This window comes from Peromyscus maniculatus, chromosome X (genome assembly GCF_049852395.1).
Source record: "Peromyscus maniculatus bairdii isolate BWxNUB_F1_BW_parent chromosome X, HU_Pman_BW_mat_3.1, whole genome shotgun sequence".
NCBI classification, from domain to species: domain Eukaryota; kingdom Metazoa; phylum Chordata; class Mammalia; order Rodentia; family Cricetidae; genus Peromyscus; species Peromyscus maniculatus.
The window spans coordinates 16,048,336-16,069,420 of NC_134875.1; the positions used below are offsets into that span (position 1 = coordinate 16,048,336).

The 21,085-nt window shown below is 38.4% G+C and overlaps 1 protein-coding gene and 1 non-coding gene across 9 annotated transcripts in view; one reads left to right on the plus strand and one right to left on the minus strand.

Annotated features, from left to right (window-relative positions):
* Atp11c (ATPase phospholipid transporting 11C (ATP11C blood group)) overlaps positions 1-21,085 on the plus strand; it is a 201,105-nt gene that overhangs the window by 143,931 nt on the left and 36,089 nt on the right. For all 8 annotated transcript variants that reach the window (XR_013047942.1, XM_042268650.2, XM_015987375.3 and 5 more), the window contains 3 exons: positions 4,507-4,681; positions 9,012-9,114; positions 10,435-10,580. Coding sequence is in view for 7 of the 8 variants with exons in the window: in XM_042268650.2 (XP_042124584.1) it covers positions 4,507-4,681; positions 9,012-9,114; positions 10,435-10,580 (424 nt within the window). In the remaining variant the exon portion in view is untranslated. The remainder of the gene's footprint in view (positions 1-4,506; positions 4,682-9,011; positions 9,115-10,434; positions 10,581-21,085) is intronic.
* On the minus strand, positions 13,597-13,702 carry LOC121825893 (U6 spliceosomal RNA). The gene has a single exon (XR_006068266.1). It is a non-coding gene; the product is annotated as a U6 spliceosomal RNA (small nuclear RNA).

Below are 21,085 nucleotides of genomic sequence, written 5' to 3' on the forward strand. Positions count from 1 at the left end.
TTTGATTTGTTTTCAACAAGATTTATGGAGGGTAAGGATTTCAAGAAAAGCTTCTGATTCACAACTCAGTGCCCAGAGATAAGACATCCTTCAGTTCTTCTTGTTGTCTAAGTTATTAATTGCTTGAATTTAGTGTAGCCATAAGTAAGTTGCACCAGTTGTACCTGCAGTAATTGCAGAGACCTCCTGTAGGAAAGACTATTTCCCCGTTTTTTTCCCTGAAAATTTATTTTGGGGGCTGGAGAAATGAATCAGTGATTAAAAGGACATAGAGTACATACTGTTTTGCCAGAGAACCTGAGTTCAGTTCCCATCACCTACATTAGGTGGCTCACAACCACCTATAACTCAAGCTACAGAGGATCTGATGACCTCTTCTGGCCTCTATGGGCATCTGCACTCATGGGTACATACCCACAAACATAATAAAGAATAAAATAATCTTTAAAATTTTTATTTATTTATTTATTTGTATTTTATGTGTAGCGGTGTTTTATCAGCAAATTATGCACTGTGTGTGTGTGTGTGTGTGTGTGTGTGTGTGTGTGTGTGTGTGTGTACACGTACACGCGCATGCACTTTGTGCCAGTGGAGGTTAGAAGAGGCCACTGAATTCCCTAGAACTGGAGTTATAGGCAGTTGCAAGCTATCTATGGGTATGTGGGTACTTGGAACTGAACTCAAATCCTCTTCAAGAGCAGCAAGTGCTCTTAATCTTTTAGCCTTTCTCCAGCCCTGTTTTCCATTTCCTAATGGAATACTATTAAGTGTTTTTGTATGATTATTCTCATTTACGCTTTATTAACAACTCAATTAGGCAGTTTTAATTCGCTTTATAGATAGAAACTGAGGCTCATAAAGATAACTTCCTCAAAATCATACAGTTATTAAGGAATTGAAAAGTCTGTATAATTTCAGAGCCTGTTCTTTTTAACAGCTAAACTTATGCATAGTCTATCTACATATCTGATGTTTAAATAAGCTTTAAAATTAATAAGCCACATTCATAAGGCTATGGCACATTTTAAAACAACTATTGTTGTTTCAGTACCTGATAGTGAGGTTGCATATTCATATCAATTACCTATGAGAAATGTTTTCTTTCTTTTTTTAGTCAAATAACATATATGGTCAGTCCAAATTACAATGAATGTTACTTGTCAGTTTTTCTTAGTTTGCTTAGGCTGCTGTAGCAACACCGTGGACAGTGAATAGATATCATTCTCACAATTCTAGGTCCAAAAGTTTGATCAGAGTGCCATGATTTGGTGAGTACTTTCAGATAACAGATTATTTGGTGTCGCTTTTTCAAATAAAAGCAAATTTTCCAATATGTGAACCCAGTTAAACTTAATTCCAAAGATCTTGTCTCCTAATAACTTCACATTTGTGGTTGTATTTCAGAATTTTGAGGGCACAATTAAGTTTATAACAGGCAAAAATCTCATCTTGAAAGTCCTGCTCTTATGATTTTATCTAAACCTAATCAACTCTCAAAAAGCCACCCTCTAGCCGGGCGGTGGTGGCACACGCCTTTAATCCCAGCACTTGGGAGGCAGAGCCAGGTGGATCTCTGTGAGTTCGAGGCCAGCCTGGACTACCAAGTGAGTTCCAGGAAAGGCGCAAAGCTACACAGAGAAACCCTGTCTCGAAAAACTAAAAAAAAAGCCACCCTCTAATATCATCACAATGAGGATAGGCCTTTAATAAGTTTGAAAGAAAATAGGTCAGTCTATAGCAATATGTAGTACTCAATTTGAATAAGCCAGGCATTATGGAAAACTTACTTTATGTTTTTTCTCTGTTCCAGGTTGTGTGTTTAGGATTAGGCATAGTCTTTTCTCAAGTTAATAGGTTTCAGACCCAGAATCCTTTTGCCAGCTTTGTTCCTTTCCTTTTTCCAGTTCACATTATCCATCAAGCCTTAGCCAAGCTTCAATTACCACTGATATTTCAGATCATGTGCCTATCATGTGTATTCAATACCTTAAGCCCCTCTGCCAGATAAGGTCTTTAAATATTAAAGTACTGTCCATATCACAACTTTACCCTGAAACCTTTGGTAATTCTCCATTAGCCACAGGTACTCAGGTGATACCAAAGGCCTGAAGCAGGATTAATTTGCTTTCTAGTGTGCCCAACATGCATTTTCTCCCTTCACTTCTTTCTTCTCTGCCTTAAATGTGACTTCCAAGTGTCTCACCTCACAAAAAATTGAGCAGCAAGTGCTCTTAATCATTGAGCCAAGTAACTCCTCTACACAGTAAACTTGGAGTAGCATTTAAGTAGACAAGTAAAGCTATAACTATGAAATTTTCCTGTACCTACTGGTTTGATTCTCAAAGGGCACCCAAGATTGCTTGAGCAGAAATTAAATGGATGCTGGTTTGCTCCCCTCATTGCAACAGAAAATTGATTGAATTCAGTTATTGTAAGTGTGTGTGTGTGTGTGTGTGTGTGTGTGTGTGTGTGTGTGTGTGTTTTTTCATGTTTGTTATGTGTGTATTAGTCACTTTTCTATTGATGTAGTAAAACACCAGTACCAAAGCAACTTTTAGAAGTTAAATGTTTATTTGGATGTATGTTTCTAGAGGAATAAGAATCTGTGGTGGCAAATCAGAGGCACAAAGCAGAGAGAACTAACTGGAAATGGCATGAGGCTTTGAAACCAAAGATGTGCTTCCTCTAGCAAGGCCATATCTCCTAGATCTCCCTGAGCAGTGCCACCAACTGGAAACCACGTGTTCAAATGTCAGAGCCTGTGGGAGACACTCTTATTCAAACTGCCACACTGTGCATTCAGATTGTGATCCACCCAAATCTCTCCCACCTCTACTTCCCGCTCCACCTACCTACAAACCCCCTTCTCATGTTCATGACTTTGTTGTTTGGTTACTTGGTTGCTAGCTTGCTTTGTTAGTTTTAGAGAACTACTCTGTGACCATGGGTTTGAAACTGATTTTTTGAGACAAGAGCTCATGTAGCCCAGGCTGGCCTTGAACTTTTGATCCTCCTAACTCCATCTTGCTTTACATTTGTTTTCTTGGCACCTAAATGCCTCTTAGTCATAGTTAGACATGAAAACTACCTAAGGAATCTTTAAAATATAATTATGCAGTACCAAGTTGTGCCCAATATTTTTTTTACTTGGTCTACAAATGGAACCGGCATGGACAATATTTTAATATAGGTAGGCTTGGGTTAAGAACCTTTAGGTAATATAGAATGATATTTATTTAAATGATGTATGTATGTATTTATATAATGTTCTTTTTGGGGGGTTGTTTGATTTTTCAAGACACGATTTCTCTGTGTAGCTCTGGGTGTCCTGGAACTCAGTTTGTAGTCCAGGCTGGTCCCAAGCTCAGAGATCCACCTGCCTCTGCCTGCTGAGTGCTATGATAAAAGGCATGTGCCACCACTGCCCAGCTATATAATGTTCTTCTGTTTTGCCCTATTTGAAAAACCATGTTCTATGGATTGCTTTTGTCATTCAGGCAAAGATACTGTGTTTCTTTGCCCCTAAATCATTTGATCTTTTGTTTACCTAGAAGTTTCAAGTTAACTGATTATTATCTTCATATCGAATTTTGCATCATTTCACAGTAGTTTCATTAATTGATTATAGAGTCAGACTGCACAACCACCTTCATTTTTATACATTTTAGAACTTGGAATTAACTGTGGGCAGTCCTTGCACTATTAGCCCCTTTTGCCCTGTTATTTCTGTTCTAAATAGTCTATAGGCTTCTTTATAGGCAAACTTTGTTCTCTACCTCATTTCTCTACTGAAATTGACATTATCAGTTACATCCTCCCTAAAACTCTCCTTCTTAGGCCAGTGAAATAGCTCATCAGCTAAAAGCACTTGCTATAGAAGCCTTATAACCTGAGTTCAATCTCCAGGACCAACAGTAAAAGGAGAGGGCCAATTCCAGAAAGTTGCCTTCTGACCTTCACACATGTACCATGACACACACACACACACACACACACACACACACACACACACACACACACACACACACAAATAATAATAATAATAATAATAATAAAATTAAATTAAATTTTTTTAAAAAAACACCAACTGTATTTCTTGATTTCTGTAATATCCACCAAATGCTGACATTTCCTCCTTCTTGGGAAATCTAGTATCTTCATTTTCTCCCTAATTAAAGAGCTTTTCTAACCAAAAGTCACTATCATTAGAGGCATTTCATTCTTTGGGATGAATAGATGAAGGAACTAGAACTGGTGACTTGTCTCATCTGGGATAGTCACCTCTGTAATTAAGAAACTCAAAATCAAGCAGGGGGTTGTGCATGCCTATAGTCCCAGGACTTAAGAAGGGGAGACAGGGAATCAGGGAGTTGGAGGACGTCCTCAGCTACAGAGAGAGTTGAAGGACAGCCTGATCTATGTGAGACCTGTCTCAAAACAAAATAAAATCAAGGTGTTAATTCTGATTATATAATAGTTTCAAACACATTTTTATATCTTTTTCAGAGCATGGACAGAGCATCAAGAATATGGATTAATCATTGATGGCTCCACATTGTCTCTCATACTAAATTCTAGTCAAGACTCTAGTTCAAACAACTATAAAAGCATTTTCCTACAAATCTGTATGAAATGTACTGCAGTGCTCTGCTGCCGGATGGCACCGTTACAAAAAGCCCAGGTAACTGGATATTAGTTAATTTTCCATTTTGGATCCTCTTCACATATCTCATCTCTCTCCCTGGCTTTTCCTTCTTTGTGAACAAACTCTGCAGTCTCTTCCAAATCATTTTAATTTTCTTTGAAGCTTAAATAGGGATTTTATTTGTAAACATTGCTTGTTTAAGTAGAGCATAAGAAAAAAATTTTAAATAAAAAAAAGGAAGAAATGTTCAAGTCTATAAAAAGATGAAGAACTAATAAAATCACACACGTATGCCTTTCTTCTATACACAAATCACTAATATTCTCCTATGATACATCTGCTTCTTCATTCAAATTAGTTTAAACCTGTACTGTACTTTGTGCCCTCAAGTTTGTTGACCAGTTCTTTACCTTGTAGGCTTCTCAAATGCGTACTTAGTTCCTACTGCCTCTGCCCGCTGTTCATTCCTCCCCATGGCATTATTAGCCCTATATATCCTGATCTTTCTTCTCTTACTACTCTGCTGGCTTGGTTATAGATAAACCTGGCTCAATTCCTTAAACAATATTCTTTTCCTTGTTTCTTTACTACAGTTGACACTATCATTTACATTCTCCTCAAAATCTTCCTTGATTTGTGTGCTTGACCAAAATGCTGACATTTCCCCCCTCTTTGTCATTATAGTATCATTTAATTTTGTTTTATCCTGTATTTTTAGATTTTTATTTTATTTTTATGTGTGGGAGTATTTTGCCTACATGTATATCTCTGCATCCCTTGGGTTCCTGGTGTCTCCAGAGGCCAAATGAGAGCATCAGAACCACTGAAACTGGAGTTACAGACATTCATGGGCTGCTATGCTGGTACTGAGAATTGAACCTGAGTCCTCTGAAAGAGCACCCAATACTCTTTACTACTGAGCCATCTCTCTGGCCCATTATCCTGTATTTTTTTTTAATAGTTTTCCTTTTCAATGGTAAAGTTTTTCTTTGATTTTCACATTACAGACTCACTCTCTCTAGATTAACTCTTCGATTTCTCTGCCTTTCATTGATAAAGCTTTAGTCCTGACTTTTGGTTTTTCGAGACAGGGTTTCTCTGTGTAGCTTTGTGCCTTTTCCTGGAACTCACTTGGTAGCCCAGGCTGGCCTCAAACTCACAGAGATCCGCCTGGCTCTGCCTCCCGAGTGCTGGGATTAAAGGCGTGCGCCACCACCGCCCGGCTAGTCTGACTTTTTCTTAAGAGTATGTTTCCTGGTTCTTGCTGTCTGCTAGACATCTCCATTTTGATTCTCTACTATCACATTAAATTCTAGTATCCCAGACAGATACTACAATTTTCTTGAATAGTTTGTTTCTTCCCTTGTTTTACTTTACTCCTATTACTAGGGCCATTTTTCTTTGTTCCCTAAGTCTCACATTATAGACTGTTTGTTCTACCTGTTTTTTGTCATGGCTCTCATTTTCATGAAACCTTTTGATGTTGCTCATATTTTTCTCCTACCCAGAACATGGGGTATCTTGTGGTTCAGGCTTCAGTATATTTTATCTTTGTCACTATAGTTACTTTTTATTGACTATTATGTCTATGTTTGAATCATTACCTTCTGTCCAAATCTCTGGGATTCTGTTACAAACCCATCTTCTTGGGTTATCCTTATTGTCCCAACTCTGCCTTCTCTGCAGCTTAGCCATCAGTTTCTTTGGCATCTCCTATTATTTCTATAAACCAACCTTACTATGGTTTCAACTTTCTAAACCAAAACCTTTATTTATTGACTACCCTCATGCTTTATTCTTGTGTGTAGCTTTAGCCATCAAGGTATGTTTTTTAGTACATTTTACTAGTTTTTTCTACTTGTTTCTTTCTTCTCACTTCTTTCTAGAGCCAGACATTGAGTAGCTCATTAAACTTCATTTGTAACCTCCTAGCTTCCCTTTATTTCCTCTTCATTTTGTTTTCTACCAGCGCCTTCTGTACTCTGCTGCTACTTATATAATATCCAGCCATGTTGATATAAATACATGATCCATATGTGAAAATTCATTGATCTAGTCACACCAGACCTAGTTTATGAATGTTTACTATTCTTACTTCCCTGTGTGCCTTTTGTATATCATTCCTATTCTCTGGGAATGCCCTATTCTTTCCCTACACACACAAATTTTACTAGTATTTCATTATTTAAATCATAGTTTCTTCTGTAAAATAATGCCTAATTGGTGAATACTTTCCTCTTCTTTGATACCATAGCTTTCTTACATGGAATTTTTTTCTTACATTTATTGATGGATGATGTACCTTGGTGCACATGTGAAGATGAGAAAATGACTTTCAGAAGTCTGTTCTTACCCTCCTCCGTGTGGGTATCAGGAATCAAACCTGGGTCTTCACACTTATTAGCAGGTGTCCTTACCCACTGAGCTATCTCACTAGCTTTCATATGGATAATTGGATAATGTCATAAACTCCGGTACAGATACCGTCTTTTATCTTTATTATTTAGCTGGTTATCTAATATGCTTGTGTTTGTAACTGATTTCTTTCATTTGCATGCTTTTCAATGACAATACCTCTTTTTTTATATTAGTATATTGTTTTAAATGGTATATTGCATATATTTATACTTGATGAAAAAAGCTATTTTTAGTTAAATTGCCACTTTTTCTTGAAAGCTACCTACAGTTTGGAGAAAAACTCTTTTTTTTTTTTTTTGGTTTTTCAAGACAGGGTTTCTCTGTGTAGCTTTGCGCCTTTCCTAGAGCTCACTTGGTAGCCCAGGCTGGCCTCGAACTCACAGAGATCCGCCTGCCTCTGCCTCCCGAGTGTTGGGATTAAAGGCGTGCGCCACCAACGCCCGGCAAAAAACTCTTAATATGGGTAACTTTAAGAGATTAGGGGAAAAAAAACCTGCATGTTTACCTTACCAAATCATTCATGACTTGATTGTCAGTAACCGCAAATCCTTTTATTATTTTCTACAAGGAAAAATTATAATCTTTCAACCTAACCTATGTTTTTCTTGCAAAAGTGGTCACCTTGATAGTTATATTGCCTTCTAGGTTGCAATTTTTAATCCTTGAGGTATAAATTATTGCTGGACATAGTATACAAAGTGCAAATTACTTAACCGTTATTATAGCCCATTGAAACTGAATTGAGTTTGGATTCTCTAGCTTTGTCCTTAGTTCTTTCACTTACAGAAATAAGAGATTATTTCTGACAATCTTTTGTAAAGTTCTTAATAGGAACCAAATTAATGAGAGTGCGCAGGCAAAAGCTAACATTTCACGTCATTTTTGTGTTGAATGATATTGGACATGTAGGATGTTTTAAATGATTTTAACAAATTAAAAACTTACTGAGTCTTATTTAAAGAAATATTATGTTCCTTGCGTAAATTATTTGTAATCACATAATTTATATTGAAAATGAATTTTATTTATGCTAACCAGCCTGAGAAAGCAGAGGGACAAACTTTTTGGAAAGCATTATTTAGCGGCTGAAACAAATATGTCATATTAAGGCTACTAAGTCCCAAGGAGTCTTGAGAGTAGATGGCAAACGATGGAAAGGCAGCTTTGACCTAAATATTTTCCCTAAGTAACTTTCCCAGGAGGTTTTGGAGATCTCTAAAGCAGAAGTCATTTAATACCATCAGCTACCATTTTTTATTCAGTATTTGTCCTGAACACAGCATTGAACCACACTGCATTCATTGTTTTCACATCTGGATGAGTTACTATTTGGAAAGTGATGGAATTTGTAGCATTTTTCTACAAATCTCACCTCCTTTAAGATGCCTCCTTTGAAATGTAGCTATCTGTAAGAGAAAACAAACCATATTGGATAGTGGGGATTGGATTGTAATTGGCAGCCATGTAGGTGCAGAAGATTAGCATAAGTTCTATAATTACCATTGGGGTATTCTTAAGGAATATAGGAATGTCTTCAGAAAGAAGGGATTAAGAGGTAACCAAAACACTGTTCTGATTTTTTTTCATTCTTGTTCTGATGGCTTTGTACATGTTACCTCAAATCCAATTTATGGTCTCCACTCTCACATATTCAACAATATAATCTAAAAAGAACATGTGGAAAGATGGCAAAAGAAGGAAACATGCCAACCTTTAGTAAGCATGGCAGGAAAGGTTTTGAGCATTTATGCATGTACAGACCTAGAAACAAATGGGGTGCTAGTGTTGCATTTTAAATGACTATGTTACTTTGTGCCTGACAAGACTCTCACACATTATATATACAAGCTACCTTTCTGTTTGTACACTTGTAAATGACAATAAACCCCAGTGAGTTATTACACATTCTGCTTTTGACTTTTCTGTCTCTTTTGTATTTTATGTTTAGATTGTCCGAATGGTGAAGAACTTGAAAGGCAGCCCCATAACACTGTCAATAGGTGATGGTGCCAATGATGTCAGTATGATTTTGGAATCCCATGTGGGAATAGGTAAGAAACATTTAATGTGATTGCTTCTGTAAGGTATCATCATCAGTATTGCTTTTTAGGTTAAATCAGTCTTACCCTAGATTGTTTTGGTTACTCGTCTGGAATTTGAACTTAATAATTGTTAATCTAGTGAAAGATTTCGTCTAATAGTGACCATTCCAAGGTCCTAACTATAGTAGTTAGAGGGTATTTATATGTGCCAAACAAAGTGGATTTTTCCGTTTTCTTTTTCTTTTTTCTTTTTGGATTTCCAAGACAGGGTTTGTCTGTGTAGCCCTGGCTGTCCTGGAACTTGTTCTGTAGACCAGGCTGGCCTCAATCTCAGAGATCCACCTGTCTCTGCCTTTTGAGTGCTGGGATTAAAGGTGTGAGCCACCGCCTCCTGACTTCAATGGATTTTTCAAACCTTCTTGTGTCAAAATTAATTGAGTAGTTCTTATTTTGACAGCATGCATGACATTTTATTAATTTTTTTGCACCCCTGGCCAGGCTACCCACACTATTATTACTCTCTGTCTTTTGAGATTGTTAACTGTTAGAGGTTAAGAAATTGTCACTGACTGGCTCATTTTCCATACAGTGGTATTTATGGATACCATGGGCTATAGTGTTGAAGTCTTATATTGACATACACCAACAGCTTTTCTAGCACCTACACAAAGTTTTCACATACTTGACTGCTATTAAGCACCCAACCTAACACCTCAGCAACATTGGGCAATGGATTGGGAGCACATACAGAATTAATATCTTGGACATTATTATAGTGAAGTTTGGATTCTCAAATTCCTTCTCCCATTCAGAAGTAGAATGATTTAGCATGGAATTCTAAGTTTTGCTCATTGATTACTCAATGTGGAAATGGCCTATGGCTCATAAAATCCACAAGTAGCTATTCCATTTCATACAGTGAAAGGGTTTCACTGTCTTTTCATATTTCCTTTACCACAAAACCCAGACCTCTGAGTTGCCTTAATATTACATCTAGTTTAGTGTTGTGCACAATTAAACACATACTGAATGCCTTCAATAATGTTCAGGTGGATTTTTTCCTTCCAGATAATTTTTGCTTTGTGATGGTTGAAATAATGACTCTGCTTACTGTTTTATATTGTACTAACAAATAACTGATCATCAATTAAACATGCTTTTATTTGGCAAGTGTCAGTGTCACTGTTAAAACTTCTTTTTATTTTAAAAGGAGTAAATCTAAGGTATACACTCGATTTGTAATATTTAAACAGCTTAAAAATATAAAAACAGATCAGGCATTTGCTCATTCTATAAAGTTATCACCATACAGAGATATTCTTTCTTTAGGTATTAAAGGAAAAGAAGGTCGCCAGGCAGCCAGGAATAGTGATTATTCTGTTCCAAAATTTAAACATTTAAAGAAACTGCTATTGGCTCATGGACATCTATATTATGTGAGAATAGCACATCTTGTACAGTATTTCTTCTACAAGGTACGTAATCAAATGTTTATAATTTAGCTGTTTTGCAGGGGGTTGTTTTTGAAACAGGATCTTGCTACGTAGCCTAGATTTGAATCATTTTGTATTTGTTTTTGCTTTTTAAGACAGGGTTTCTCTGTGTAGTCCTGGCTCTCCCAAAACTCACTTTGTAGATCAGGCTGGCTGCAAATTCACAGAAATCTGCCTGCCTCTGCCTCCCAAGTGCTGGGAATAAAAGAATCAAACATCTTCTGTAGCTGGGGCTAACACACACTCCTCCTGTCTCAGCCTCCAACGTGCTGGAATTACAGATGTGTACCACAATGCTCTGCAATTTAATTTCTGTGAATCAAAACCAAGGCATTACTGATGATATTAAAGATTTGAGATTAATTTTGAAGTCAACTTTATTAAAATATAAGTTAAATGTAATGTTTTATCAAATAAGAGTGTATAGATCCAGGGCAAAGAGTTGTTTTGTTTAGCTAAGGGTGTATGGATCTTTTTTATCCTTTCAAAGAATCAAATGCTTGTTTCATTGATTCTATTTTTTGTGTATGTGTAGATATTTTCATGACATTTTTTCCTTCTATTATTTTTGAGATTGTAATGTGAATACATCATTTCTCCCTTCCCTTTCCTTCCTCCAAACTTCCCATATACCCGTTATTCTCTTTCAAATTCATGGCCCCTTTTTTTATTAATTGCTGTAGCATGCATATGTATGTATATGCATATATATTTTTTCCTGAATATAACCTGCTCAATCTGGATAATGTTGGCTATACACACACACACACACACACACACGCGCGCGCGCGCGTGTGTGTGTGTGTGTGTGTGTGTGTGTGTGTGTGTGTGTGTAATGTTTTCAGGGCTGACCATTTGGTATTAGATAACCAATTGGTGTGCTCTTCCCTGGGGAAGACTTTCTCCCACTCTTGGCATTCTTTAGTTGCCTGTCGTTCTTTGTTCATGGTCTTTTCTCCATCCACTTTGGCATGTCTATTGTTGTCCTTGTTAAGCTGGTGTTTAGGTGGTCATGTTGGTTGAGATTCGATGGATGTAGCTTCTGATACAACTAGGAGACATAATCTCACATTGAATTCCCTGATCTCTGACTCTTACAATCTTTTTTTCCTCTTCTTTCTCGGCATTCCCTGAGCCTTAGGTGTAGGAGTTGTTTTGTAGATGTATCTAATGGGCCTGAGCTCCACAACTCTGTATTAGACTGTGGTTTTCTGTTTTATCTGTCCATTTCTAAAACAAGTTTCTTGGATGAGAGGTGAGGACTTCACTTAATCTGTAGGTATAAGGGCAAATGTTTAGAATGTAATTAGAATGTTGATTTAGTAAAGTGGCAACTGTATATTCTCCAAGACCTATGACTTCACTAGCCCTGAGTAGTGAGCTGGGTTTCCAGTACCAGGCATCATTTCCCTCTTGTTGAATGTGTCTTAAGGCCAATTAGAGAGCTATTGGTTACTACCAGGGTATGTGGGCCACTACTGCACTCTTAGGGTTATTGTGAAATTCTGGTTCTCAGTATAGTTCATAGGCTTCATAGCTGGGTAGGACTGTAGATTGCCTCCTTCCTTTAGAAGCTTGCATGGTACCTTCTGAATGCTATTTCTCAGGAAAGGCACATTCAGGTCAGTTTCAACTCGGGCCTCCAAGCCCTTTGAAGTGTATGATATCTTCAGCAATAGGGACTTAATCCTTCCACCTCTTGGGGGCAACCAGGGCAATAGCAATAGACTGTATGTTTTTGCTGACCAAAAACTCAAAAGAGGGCTTCTTATGCCTATTATTGTTGGTTTTTTTTTTTTTTTTTGTTTTTGTTTTTTTTTTTTTTTTTTTTTTTTTTTTTTGCTAGATGGTCTTTGGCTCTTGGAGGGAGCATTGTTAGCCCAGATGAGAAAATTTCATTTAAACTGTATATGTATATTTATTAACAGACACGTGTTTTATAGGTTTGTGTTTTAGGTATATAGTTAACATTATGATTCCTTATGACTTTTTCAGACATACTTACTATAACTTCACCTTTCTCCCTCTTTCTCCTGTATTTATCTCCCCCACCCTCCAAATGAGAGCCCTCATTTTCCCCATTTTCCTAATCAGATCACTTGTACTTGTATTCCCCTCTCTATGGCTCCAAAAACAATGGTTCCTCTTTACTTTCATGGTTTTTACAGTTACTCCAGGATATGTACTCACATCTGAAGATTTGGAACTAAGAGCCTCCCATGAGAGAGAACATGTGATAATTGTCTTTCTGGGTGTAGTTCCATCCATTTACCTTCAAAATTAATGATTTCATTTTTCTTTACATCCAAATAGTATTCCATAGTGTATATGTACTCACATTTTCATTATCCATTCATTGGTTGAAGGACATTTAGGTTAGGTTGTTTCTATTTCCTAGCTATTGTGAATAGAGCAGCAATAAACATGGATAAGTATCTGTGGAATAGGTTTTCTCATCCTTTGGACATATGCCAAAGAGTCATATGGTATGGTATATGCTGGGTCATATGGTAGTTTTATTTTTAGCTTTTAGGGGTTTCTCCACACTGACTTCATAGGGGCTTTGCCTGTTTGCAATGCCACTAACAGTAAATAAGTATTATCAAAAATATAGAACTGTAACCAGAGGCAGAGCTTTCTGTCCTGTATGCCTGATTATACCCGACAGTCACTTCCCAAATTACCACTCAGAGGCTTATATTAATTATAAATGCTTGGCTGATGGCTCAGGCTTATTACTAGCTAGCTGTTACATTTTAATTAACCCATATTTCTTATCTATGCTTGGCCACATGGTTCATGGCTTGTTACCTCATTTTCTATATGTCTTGCTTCCTTGGCAGCTGGCTGGTATCTGCCCCAATTCCACCCTTCTTCATCTCTGTCTTCAATTTGATTGTGCCGCCTAACCTAACTTATTCTGCCTTGCCATTAGCCAAACAGCTTTATTATCAACTGATGAGAGCAACACATATTCACAACACACAGAAGGACATCACACAGCATGGAACACTTTATAAATTTGCATGTCATCCTTGTGCAGAGGCCATGCTAATTTCTCTGTATCCTTCCAATTTTAGTGTATGTGCTGCTGAAGTGAGCACTGTTCTTATTTTTTGAAGCAACTTCTCACTGTATAGCCCTTGCTAGCCTGAAACTCCCTATGCAGACTAGGCTGGCCTCTGACTCACAGAGATCCACCTGCCTCTGCCTCTCAAGTGCTGGAACTAAAAGTGTAAAAGTGTGTGCTACTGCACCTGACCATTTCAATAATTTCTAGCTTTAAAATTTTTTTGTGTTTATCTTTGGAATTCAGATTGTACTTGCTTTTCCAAGGCCCTAAGGTACATTTTTAGCTCTGACTTTTCCCTCTTTGGCAAGATCTCATGTATCTCAGGCTGGGCTTAAACTAAATGTATAGCTGAGGATGCCTTCATGCTGAGTTTATGTGCTGTTGGTGATTGAACACAAGGCTTTACAAAGGCTGAGCATGTACCCTACCAAATAAGCTAATCCCCAGCCCCATCTGATGTTTTTAATGCAAATGCTTATAGGTATAAATTTCACTCTCAGGACTACTTAGCCTATATGTTTTGGTATGTTGTATTTTCACTTTCATTCAGATCTCTGATTTTTTTAAATTCCTTCCTTGATTGATCTATTCATCATTCCATAGAGAATTTCTTTATTAAGAAATTTTTTATTCACTTACATACCAAAGATCCCCTCTTCCCTTCTCCTGCCCCTCTAGTCTCCCCCTCCCAACCGACCCCCCATTCCTTCCTACAAGAAAATAAGACCTCCCATGGGAAGGTACATTTAGTAGAGGCAGGTCCAAGCCCCTCCCCCTGCCTCAAGGCTGTGTGAGGTATCCCGCCATAGGTAGTGGGCTCCAAAAGGCCTGCACCAGGGATGGATTCTGATCCTACTGCCAGGGGGCCCCTTAAGCAGATCAAGCTACACAACTGTCTTGCTATGCAGAGGGCCTAGTCCAGTCCCATGCAGGCTCCACAGCTGTTGATCTAAATTTCATGAGTTCCCACTAGTTTGGTTTGGTTGTCTCTATGTTTCCACATCATGATCTTGATGTCCTTGCTCATAGAATCCCTCTTCTCTCTCTTTGACTGGACTTCAGGAGCTCGGCCTAGTGATTAGCTCTGCTTCCATCAGTTACTGGAGGAAGGCTCTGTAGTGACAGTTAGTGTATTCACCAATCTGATTACCCGGGTAAGACAGTTCAGGCACCCTCTTCACTATTGCTAGTAGTCTAAGGTGGGGTCATCCTTGTGGATTCCTGGGAATTTCCCTATCCCCAGGTTTTTCCCTATCCCCATGATGTCTCCCTCTATTGTGGTATCTCTTTCATTGCTCCTATCGTGGTATCTCCTTCATTGCTCTCCTACTCCATTTCTATTCCAGCTCACTAATGCATTCCCTTGTGTTCTCATCCTCCATCCCCTACCCTCCACTGCCCACCCCTCATCCCTAGTTTACTCATGGAGATGTCATCTATTTCCCCTTCCCAGAGCAATCCATGCATCCCTCTTTGGGTCCTCTTTGTTAGCTAGCTTCTCTAGAGCTGTGGGTTGTAGTCTGGTTATCCTTTGCTTTACATCTAATATCCACTTAGGAGTGAATACATGCCATGATTGTCCTTCTGAGTCAATGAGTTACCTCACTCAGGATGATATTTTCTAATTCCATCCATTTGTCTGCAAATTTCATGATATCATTGTTTTTTACTGCTGAGTAGTACTCCATGTGTATATGTACCACATTTTCTTTATCCATTCTTCTTTGGTTGAGGGGCATCTAGGTTGTTTCCAGGTTCTGGATATTATGAATAATGCTTCTATGAACATAGTTGAGCATGTGCGCTTGTGGTATGATTAAGCATTCCTTGGGTATATGCCCAAGAGTGGTATAGCTGGATCTTGAGGTAGATTGATTCCTGTTTTCTGAGAAACTGCCATACTGATTTCCAAAGTGGCTGTATAAGTTTGCACTCCTACCAACAGTGGAGGAGTGTTCCCCCTTACTCTGCATCCTCTCAAACATAAGCTGTCATCAGTGTTTTTGATCATAGCCATTCTTACAGGTGTAAGTCATTTTGATTTGCATTTCCCTGTTGACTAAGGATGTTGAGCAATTCCTTAAATGTCTTTCAGCCATTTGAGATTTTTCTGTTGAGAATTCTCTGTTTAGATCTGTAGCCCATTTTTTAATTAGATTGTTTGGTATTTTGATGTCTGGTTTCTTGAATTTATATATTTTGGAGATCAGCCCTCCATCAGATGTGGGGTTGGTGAAGATCTTTTTGCATTCTGTAGGCTGTCGTTTTGTCCTATTTATTGTGTCCTTTGCCTTACACAAGCTTCTCAATTTCAGGAGGTCCCATTTATTAATTGTTGCTCTCAGTGTCTGTGCTACTGGTGTTATATTTAGGAAGTAGTCTTCTGTACCAGTGCGTTCAAGACTACTTACTTCCTACTTTCTCTTCTAGCAGGTTCAGAGTAACTGGTTTTATATTGATCCACTTGGACTTGAGTTTTATGCATGGTGATAGATACGGGTCTATCTGCAATCTTCTACATGTTGACATCCAGTTATGCCAGCACCATTTGTTGAAGATGCTTTCTTTTTTCCATTGTACAGTTTTGGCTCCTTTGTCAAAAATTAGGTGTCCATAGGTGTGTGGATTAATGTCAGGATCTTCAATTCGATTCCATTGGTTCACATGTTGGTTTTTATGCCAATACCAAGCTGTTTTTATTACTATAGCTCTATAGCAGATCTTTAGGCCAGGGATGGTGATGCCTCCAGAGGTAGTTTTGCTGTACAGGATTCTTTTGGCTATCCTGGGTTTTTTGTTTTTCCATATAAAGTTGAGTATTGTTCTTTCCAGGTCTGTGAAGAATTGTGTTGGTATTTTGATGGGGATTGCATTGAATCTGTATATTGTTTTGGGTAAGATGGCCATTTTTACTATATTAATCCTACCTATCCAAGAGCATGGGAGATCTTTCATTTTCTGATATCTTCTTCAATTTCTTTCTTCAGAGATTTAAAGTTCTTATCATACAGGTCTTTCACTTGCTTAGTTAGAGCTACCCCAAGGTATTTTACATTATTTACGGCTATTGTAAAGGGTGATGTTTTTCTGATTTCTTTCTCAGCTCATTTATCATTGGTATATAGGAGGGGTACTGATTTTTTTGAGTTAATCTTGTATCCTGTCACACTACTGAATGTGTTTATCAGCTGTAGGAGTTCCCTGGTAGAATTTTGGGGATCACTTAATATATACTATCATGTCATCTGCAAATAGTGAAAGATTTACTTCTTTCCAATTTGTATCCCCTTGATCTCCTTTTGTTGTCTTATTGCTCTAGCTAATCGGGAGAGTGGATAGCCTTGCCTTGTTCCTGGTTTTAGTGGAATCCAGAAAATTGTCCATTTCTTTTAGATTTTCCAGTTTTGTGGAGTACAGGTTTTTGAAGTATGACATGATGATTCTCTGAATTTCCTCGTCTGTTGCTATGTGTCCCTTTTCATTTCTGGTTTGTTAATTTGGATGCTCTTTCTCTCTCTCTGCTTTTTGGTTAGTTTGGGTAAGGGCTTGTCTGTCATGTTGATTTTCTCAAAGAACCAAATCTTTGTTTCATTCATTCTTCGTATTGTTCTCTTTGCTTCTATTTTATTGATTTCAGCTCTCAATTCCTGGCATCTATTCCTCCTGGGTGAGTTTGCTTCTTTTTGTTCTAGAGCTTTCAGGTATGCTGTTAAGTCACTAGTGTGAGATTTCTCCAACTTTTTTTTTTTTTTTTTTTTTTGGTTTTTCGAGACAAGGTTTCTGTGTAGCTTTGCACCTTTTCCTGGAACTTATTTGGTAGCTCAGGCTGGTCTCAAACTCACAGAGATCCGCCTGGCTCTGCCTCCCGAGTGCTGGGATGAAAGGCGTGTACCACCACTGCCTGGCTTCTCCAACTTCTTTATGTGGGCATTTAGTGCTATGAATTTTCCTCTTAGCACTGCTTTCATAGTGTCCCATAAGTTTGAGTATATAGTACATTCATTTTCATTGAATTCTAGGAAGTCTTTAATTTCTTTATTTCTTCCTTGACCCAGTGGTGATTCAGTTGAGCATTATTCAGTTTCCATGAGATTGTAGGCTTTCTGTAATTTTTGTTGTTGTTGAAATCTAACTTTAAGCCATGGTAGTCCAATAAAATACAGGAGGTTATTCCAATTTTTTTTTATCTGTTGAGATTTGCTTTGTGACTGAGCATGTGGTTGATTTTAGAGAAGGTTCCATGGAGTACTGAGAAGAAAGTATATTCTTTTTTGTTAGGATGGAATGTTCTGTAGATATCTATTAAGTCCATTTGAGTCATAACATCAGTTAAGTCCTTTATTTCTCTGTTAAGTTTCAGTCTGGCAGATCTTTGTGAGAATGGGGTGTTGAAGTCTCCCACTATTAATGTGTGGGGTTTGGTGTGTGATTTAAGCTTTAGTAAAATTTCTTTTACATATGTGGGTGCACTTGTATTTGGGGCATAAATGTTCAGGATTGAGACTTCATCTTATTGTATCTTTCCTGTGATGAATATGTAATGTCCATCCCGATCTCTTTTGATTGACTTTAGTTCAAAATCTATTTTGTTAGATACAAGGATAGCTACACCAGCTTGCTTCTTAAGTCCATTTGATTGGAAAGTCTTTTCCCACCCTTTTACTCTGAGATAGTGTCTGTCTTTGAAGTTGAGGTGTGTTTCTTGTATGCAACAGAAGGATGGATCCTGATTATCTTTCTTTTTTTTTAAAGATTTATTTATTTATTATGTATATAGTGTTCTGTCTGCATGTACCCCTGCAATCCAGAAGAGGGCACAAGATCTCATTGCAGATGGTTGTGAGCCACCATGTGGTTGCTGGGAATCGAACTCAAGACCTTTGGAAGAGCAACAAATGTTCTTAACCTCTGAGCCATCTCTCCAGCCCCAGATCCTGATTTTCAATCCATTCTGTTAGTCTGTACCTTTTTATAGGCTAACTGAGTCCATTGATATTAAGGGATATTAATGGCCAGTGATTTTGTTAATTCCTATTATCTTTTGGTAGTAGTGTGTATTTCCATTCTTTGGGATTTACTGCTGTGGAGTTATCTATTTCTTGTGTTTTTGTGGGTACATCTGACTTCCTTGGGTTGGAGTTTTCCTTCTAGTGCTTTCTGTAGGGCTGGATTTGTGGATAGATATTGTTTAAATCTAGTTTTGTCTTGGAATGTCTTGTTCACTCCATCCATGGTGATTGAAAGTTTTGCTGGGTATATTATCTAGGCTGGCATCTGTGTTCTCTTAGTGTCTGCATTATGTCTGTCCAGAACCTACTGGCTTTCAGAGTGTCTGTTGAGAAGTCAGGTGTTATTCTGATGGGTCTGCCCTTATAAGTCACTTGGCCTTTTTCCTTTGCTCCTCTTAATATTCTTTCTTTATTCTATATGTTTAGTTGTTTAATTATTATGTGGCAAGGGGACTTTTGGGGGGCATCCAGTCTATTTGGTGTTCTATAAGCTTCTTGTATCTTCATAGGTATTTTCTTCTTTAAGTTGGGAAAGTTTTCTTCCATGATTTTGTTGAATATATTTTCTCTGCCTTCGAGTTAGTGTTATTGTCCTGCTATCCCTATTATTCTTAGGTTTGGTCTTTTCATGGTGTCCCAGATTTCATAGACATTTTGTGTTTTGACTTTTTTGGCTTTGGTATTTTCTTTGACTGACGAGTCTATGTCCTCTATTGTATCCTCTATTACAGAGATTCTTTCTTCCATCTCTTGTATTCTTTTGGTTATGGTTGCATCTGTGTTTCCTGTTCCTTTACTCAGATTTTCTATTTCCAGCATTCCCTTGGTTTGTGTCTTCTTCATTGTTTCTATTTCACTTTTCAGATCTTAAACTATTTCCTTCACATGTTAATTGCTTTTTCATGGTTTTCTTGGCTTTCTTTAAGGGATTTATTGAATTCTTTACATTTTTTGTTTGTCTTTTCCTCAATTTCTTTAAGGGAATTTTTGATTTCCTTTTTAAAGGCCTCTATCATCTTCATAAAGTTATTTTTTTCCTTTCATTTTATTTTACAATACTATTCAATTCTACATAACAGCCACAGATTCCCTTGTTCTCCCCCTTCCTGCCCCCCTCCCCTCCCCCCCCAGCCCACCCCCCCCATTCCCACTTCCTCCAGGGCAAAGCCTCCCCCGAGGACTGAGATTTACCTGGTAGACTCAGTCCAGGCAGGTCCAGTCCCCTCCTCCCAGACTGAGCCAAGCATCCCTGCCTAAGTCCCAGGTTTCAAACAGCCAACTCATACAATGAGCACAGGACCTGGTACCACTGCCTGGATGCCTCCCAAACAGATCAAGCCAATCAAATTTCTCACCTATTCAGAGGGCCTGATCCAGTTCGGGGCCCCTCAGCCTTAGGTTCATAGTTCATGCGTTTCCGTTCGTTTGACTATTTGTCCCTGTGCTTTATGCAACCTTGGTTTCAACAATTCTTGCTCATATAAACCCTCCTCTTTCTTGCTAATTAGAGTCCCGGAGCTCCATCAGGGGCCTAGCCATGGATCTCTGCATCCAAATTCCTCAGTCCTTGGATGGGGTTCTGGCACAACTATTAGGGTGTTTGGCCATCCCATCACCAGAGTAGGTCAGTTCTGGCTTTCTCTCGACCATTGCCAGCAGTCTATTGTGGGGGTATCTTTGTGGATTTCTGTGGGCCTCTCTAGCACTTTGTTTCTTCCTTTTCTCATGTGGTCTTCATTTACCATGGTCTTCTATTCCTTGTTCTCCCTCTCTGTTCTTGATCCAGCTGGGATCTCCCGCTCTCTTTCCCTCGACCCTTGCCCTTCATTATTCCCACTCATGTCCAGGTTGTTCATGTTGATCTCAGCCATTTCTCCGTCATTGGGCGATCCTCGTGTCTTTCTTGGGGTCCTGTTTTCCAGGTAGCCTCACTGGTGATGTAAGTAGCAGTCCAGTCATTCATAAAGTTATTTTTAAGGTTGCTGTCTTCTGCTTCTTCTATGTTGTGATGTTCAGGTCTTCCTGTTGTAGAACTGCTAGGTTCTGGTGAAGCCATATTGCTCTTTATGTTGTTGTATGTATTTTTGCATTGACGTCTACCCATCACTTCCTCCAATAGGTGCATGTGTCTGAGCGTGCTGCTCTTGGTCCAATCTGTGCTTGCTGTGCCTGTGTCTCGGGGGACACTCTGGGTCCAATCTTATCTCTTGGTTCAATCAGAGCTGGATTCTGTGTCTCAGGAAGCCTCTGTTGGTCCAATGAGAGCTCTTGGTTCAATGAGAGCTGGCGGATTCTGTGTCTCAGGAAGCCACTGGAGTCACAGAGGGGTGGGTAGGTTTGGAGTAGGGTGTGGGTCTTATAGATTGCAGTGTCCGATGTAGGGTTTTAGTAAGGGAGCTTGCCCA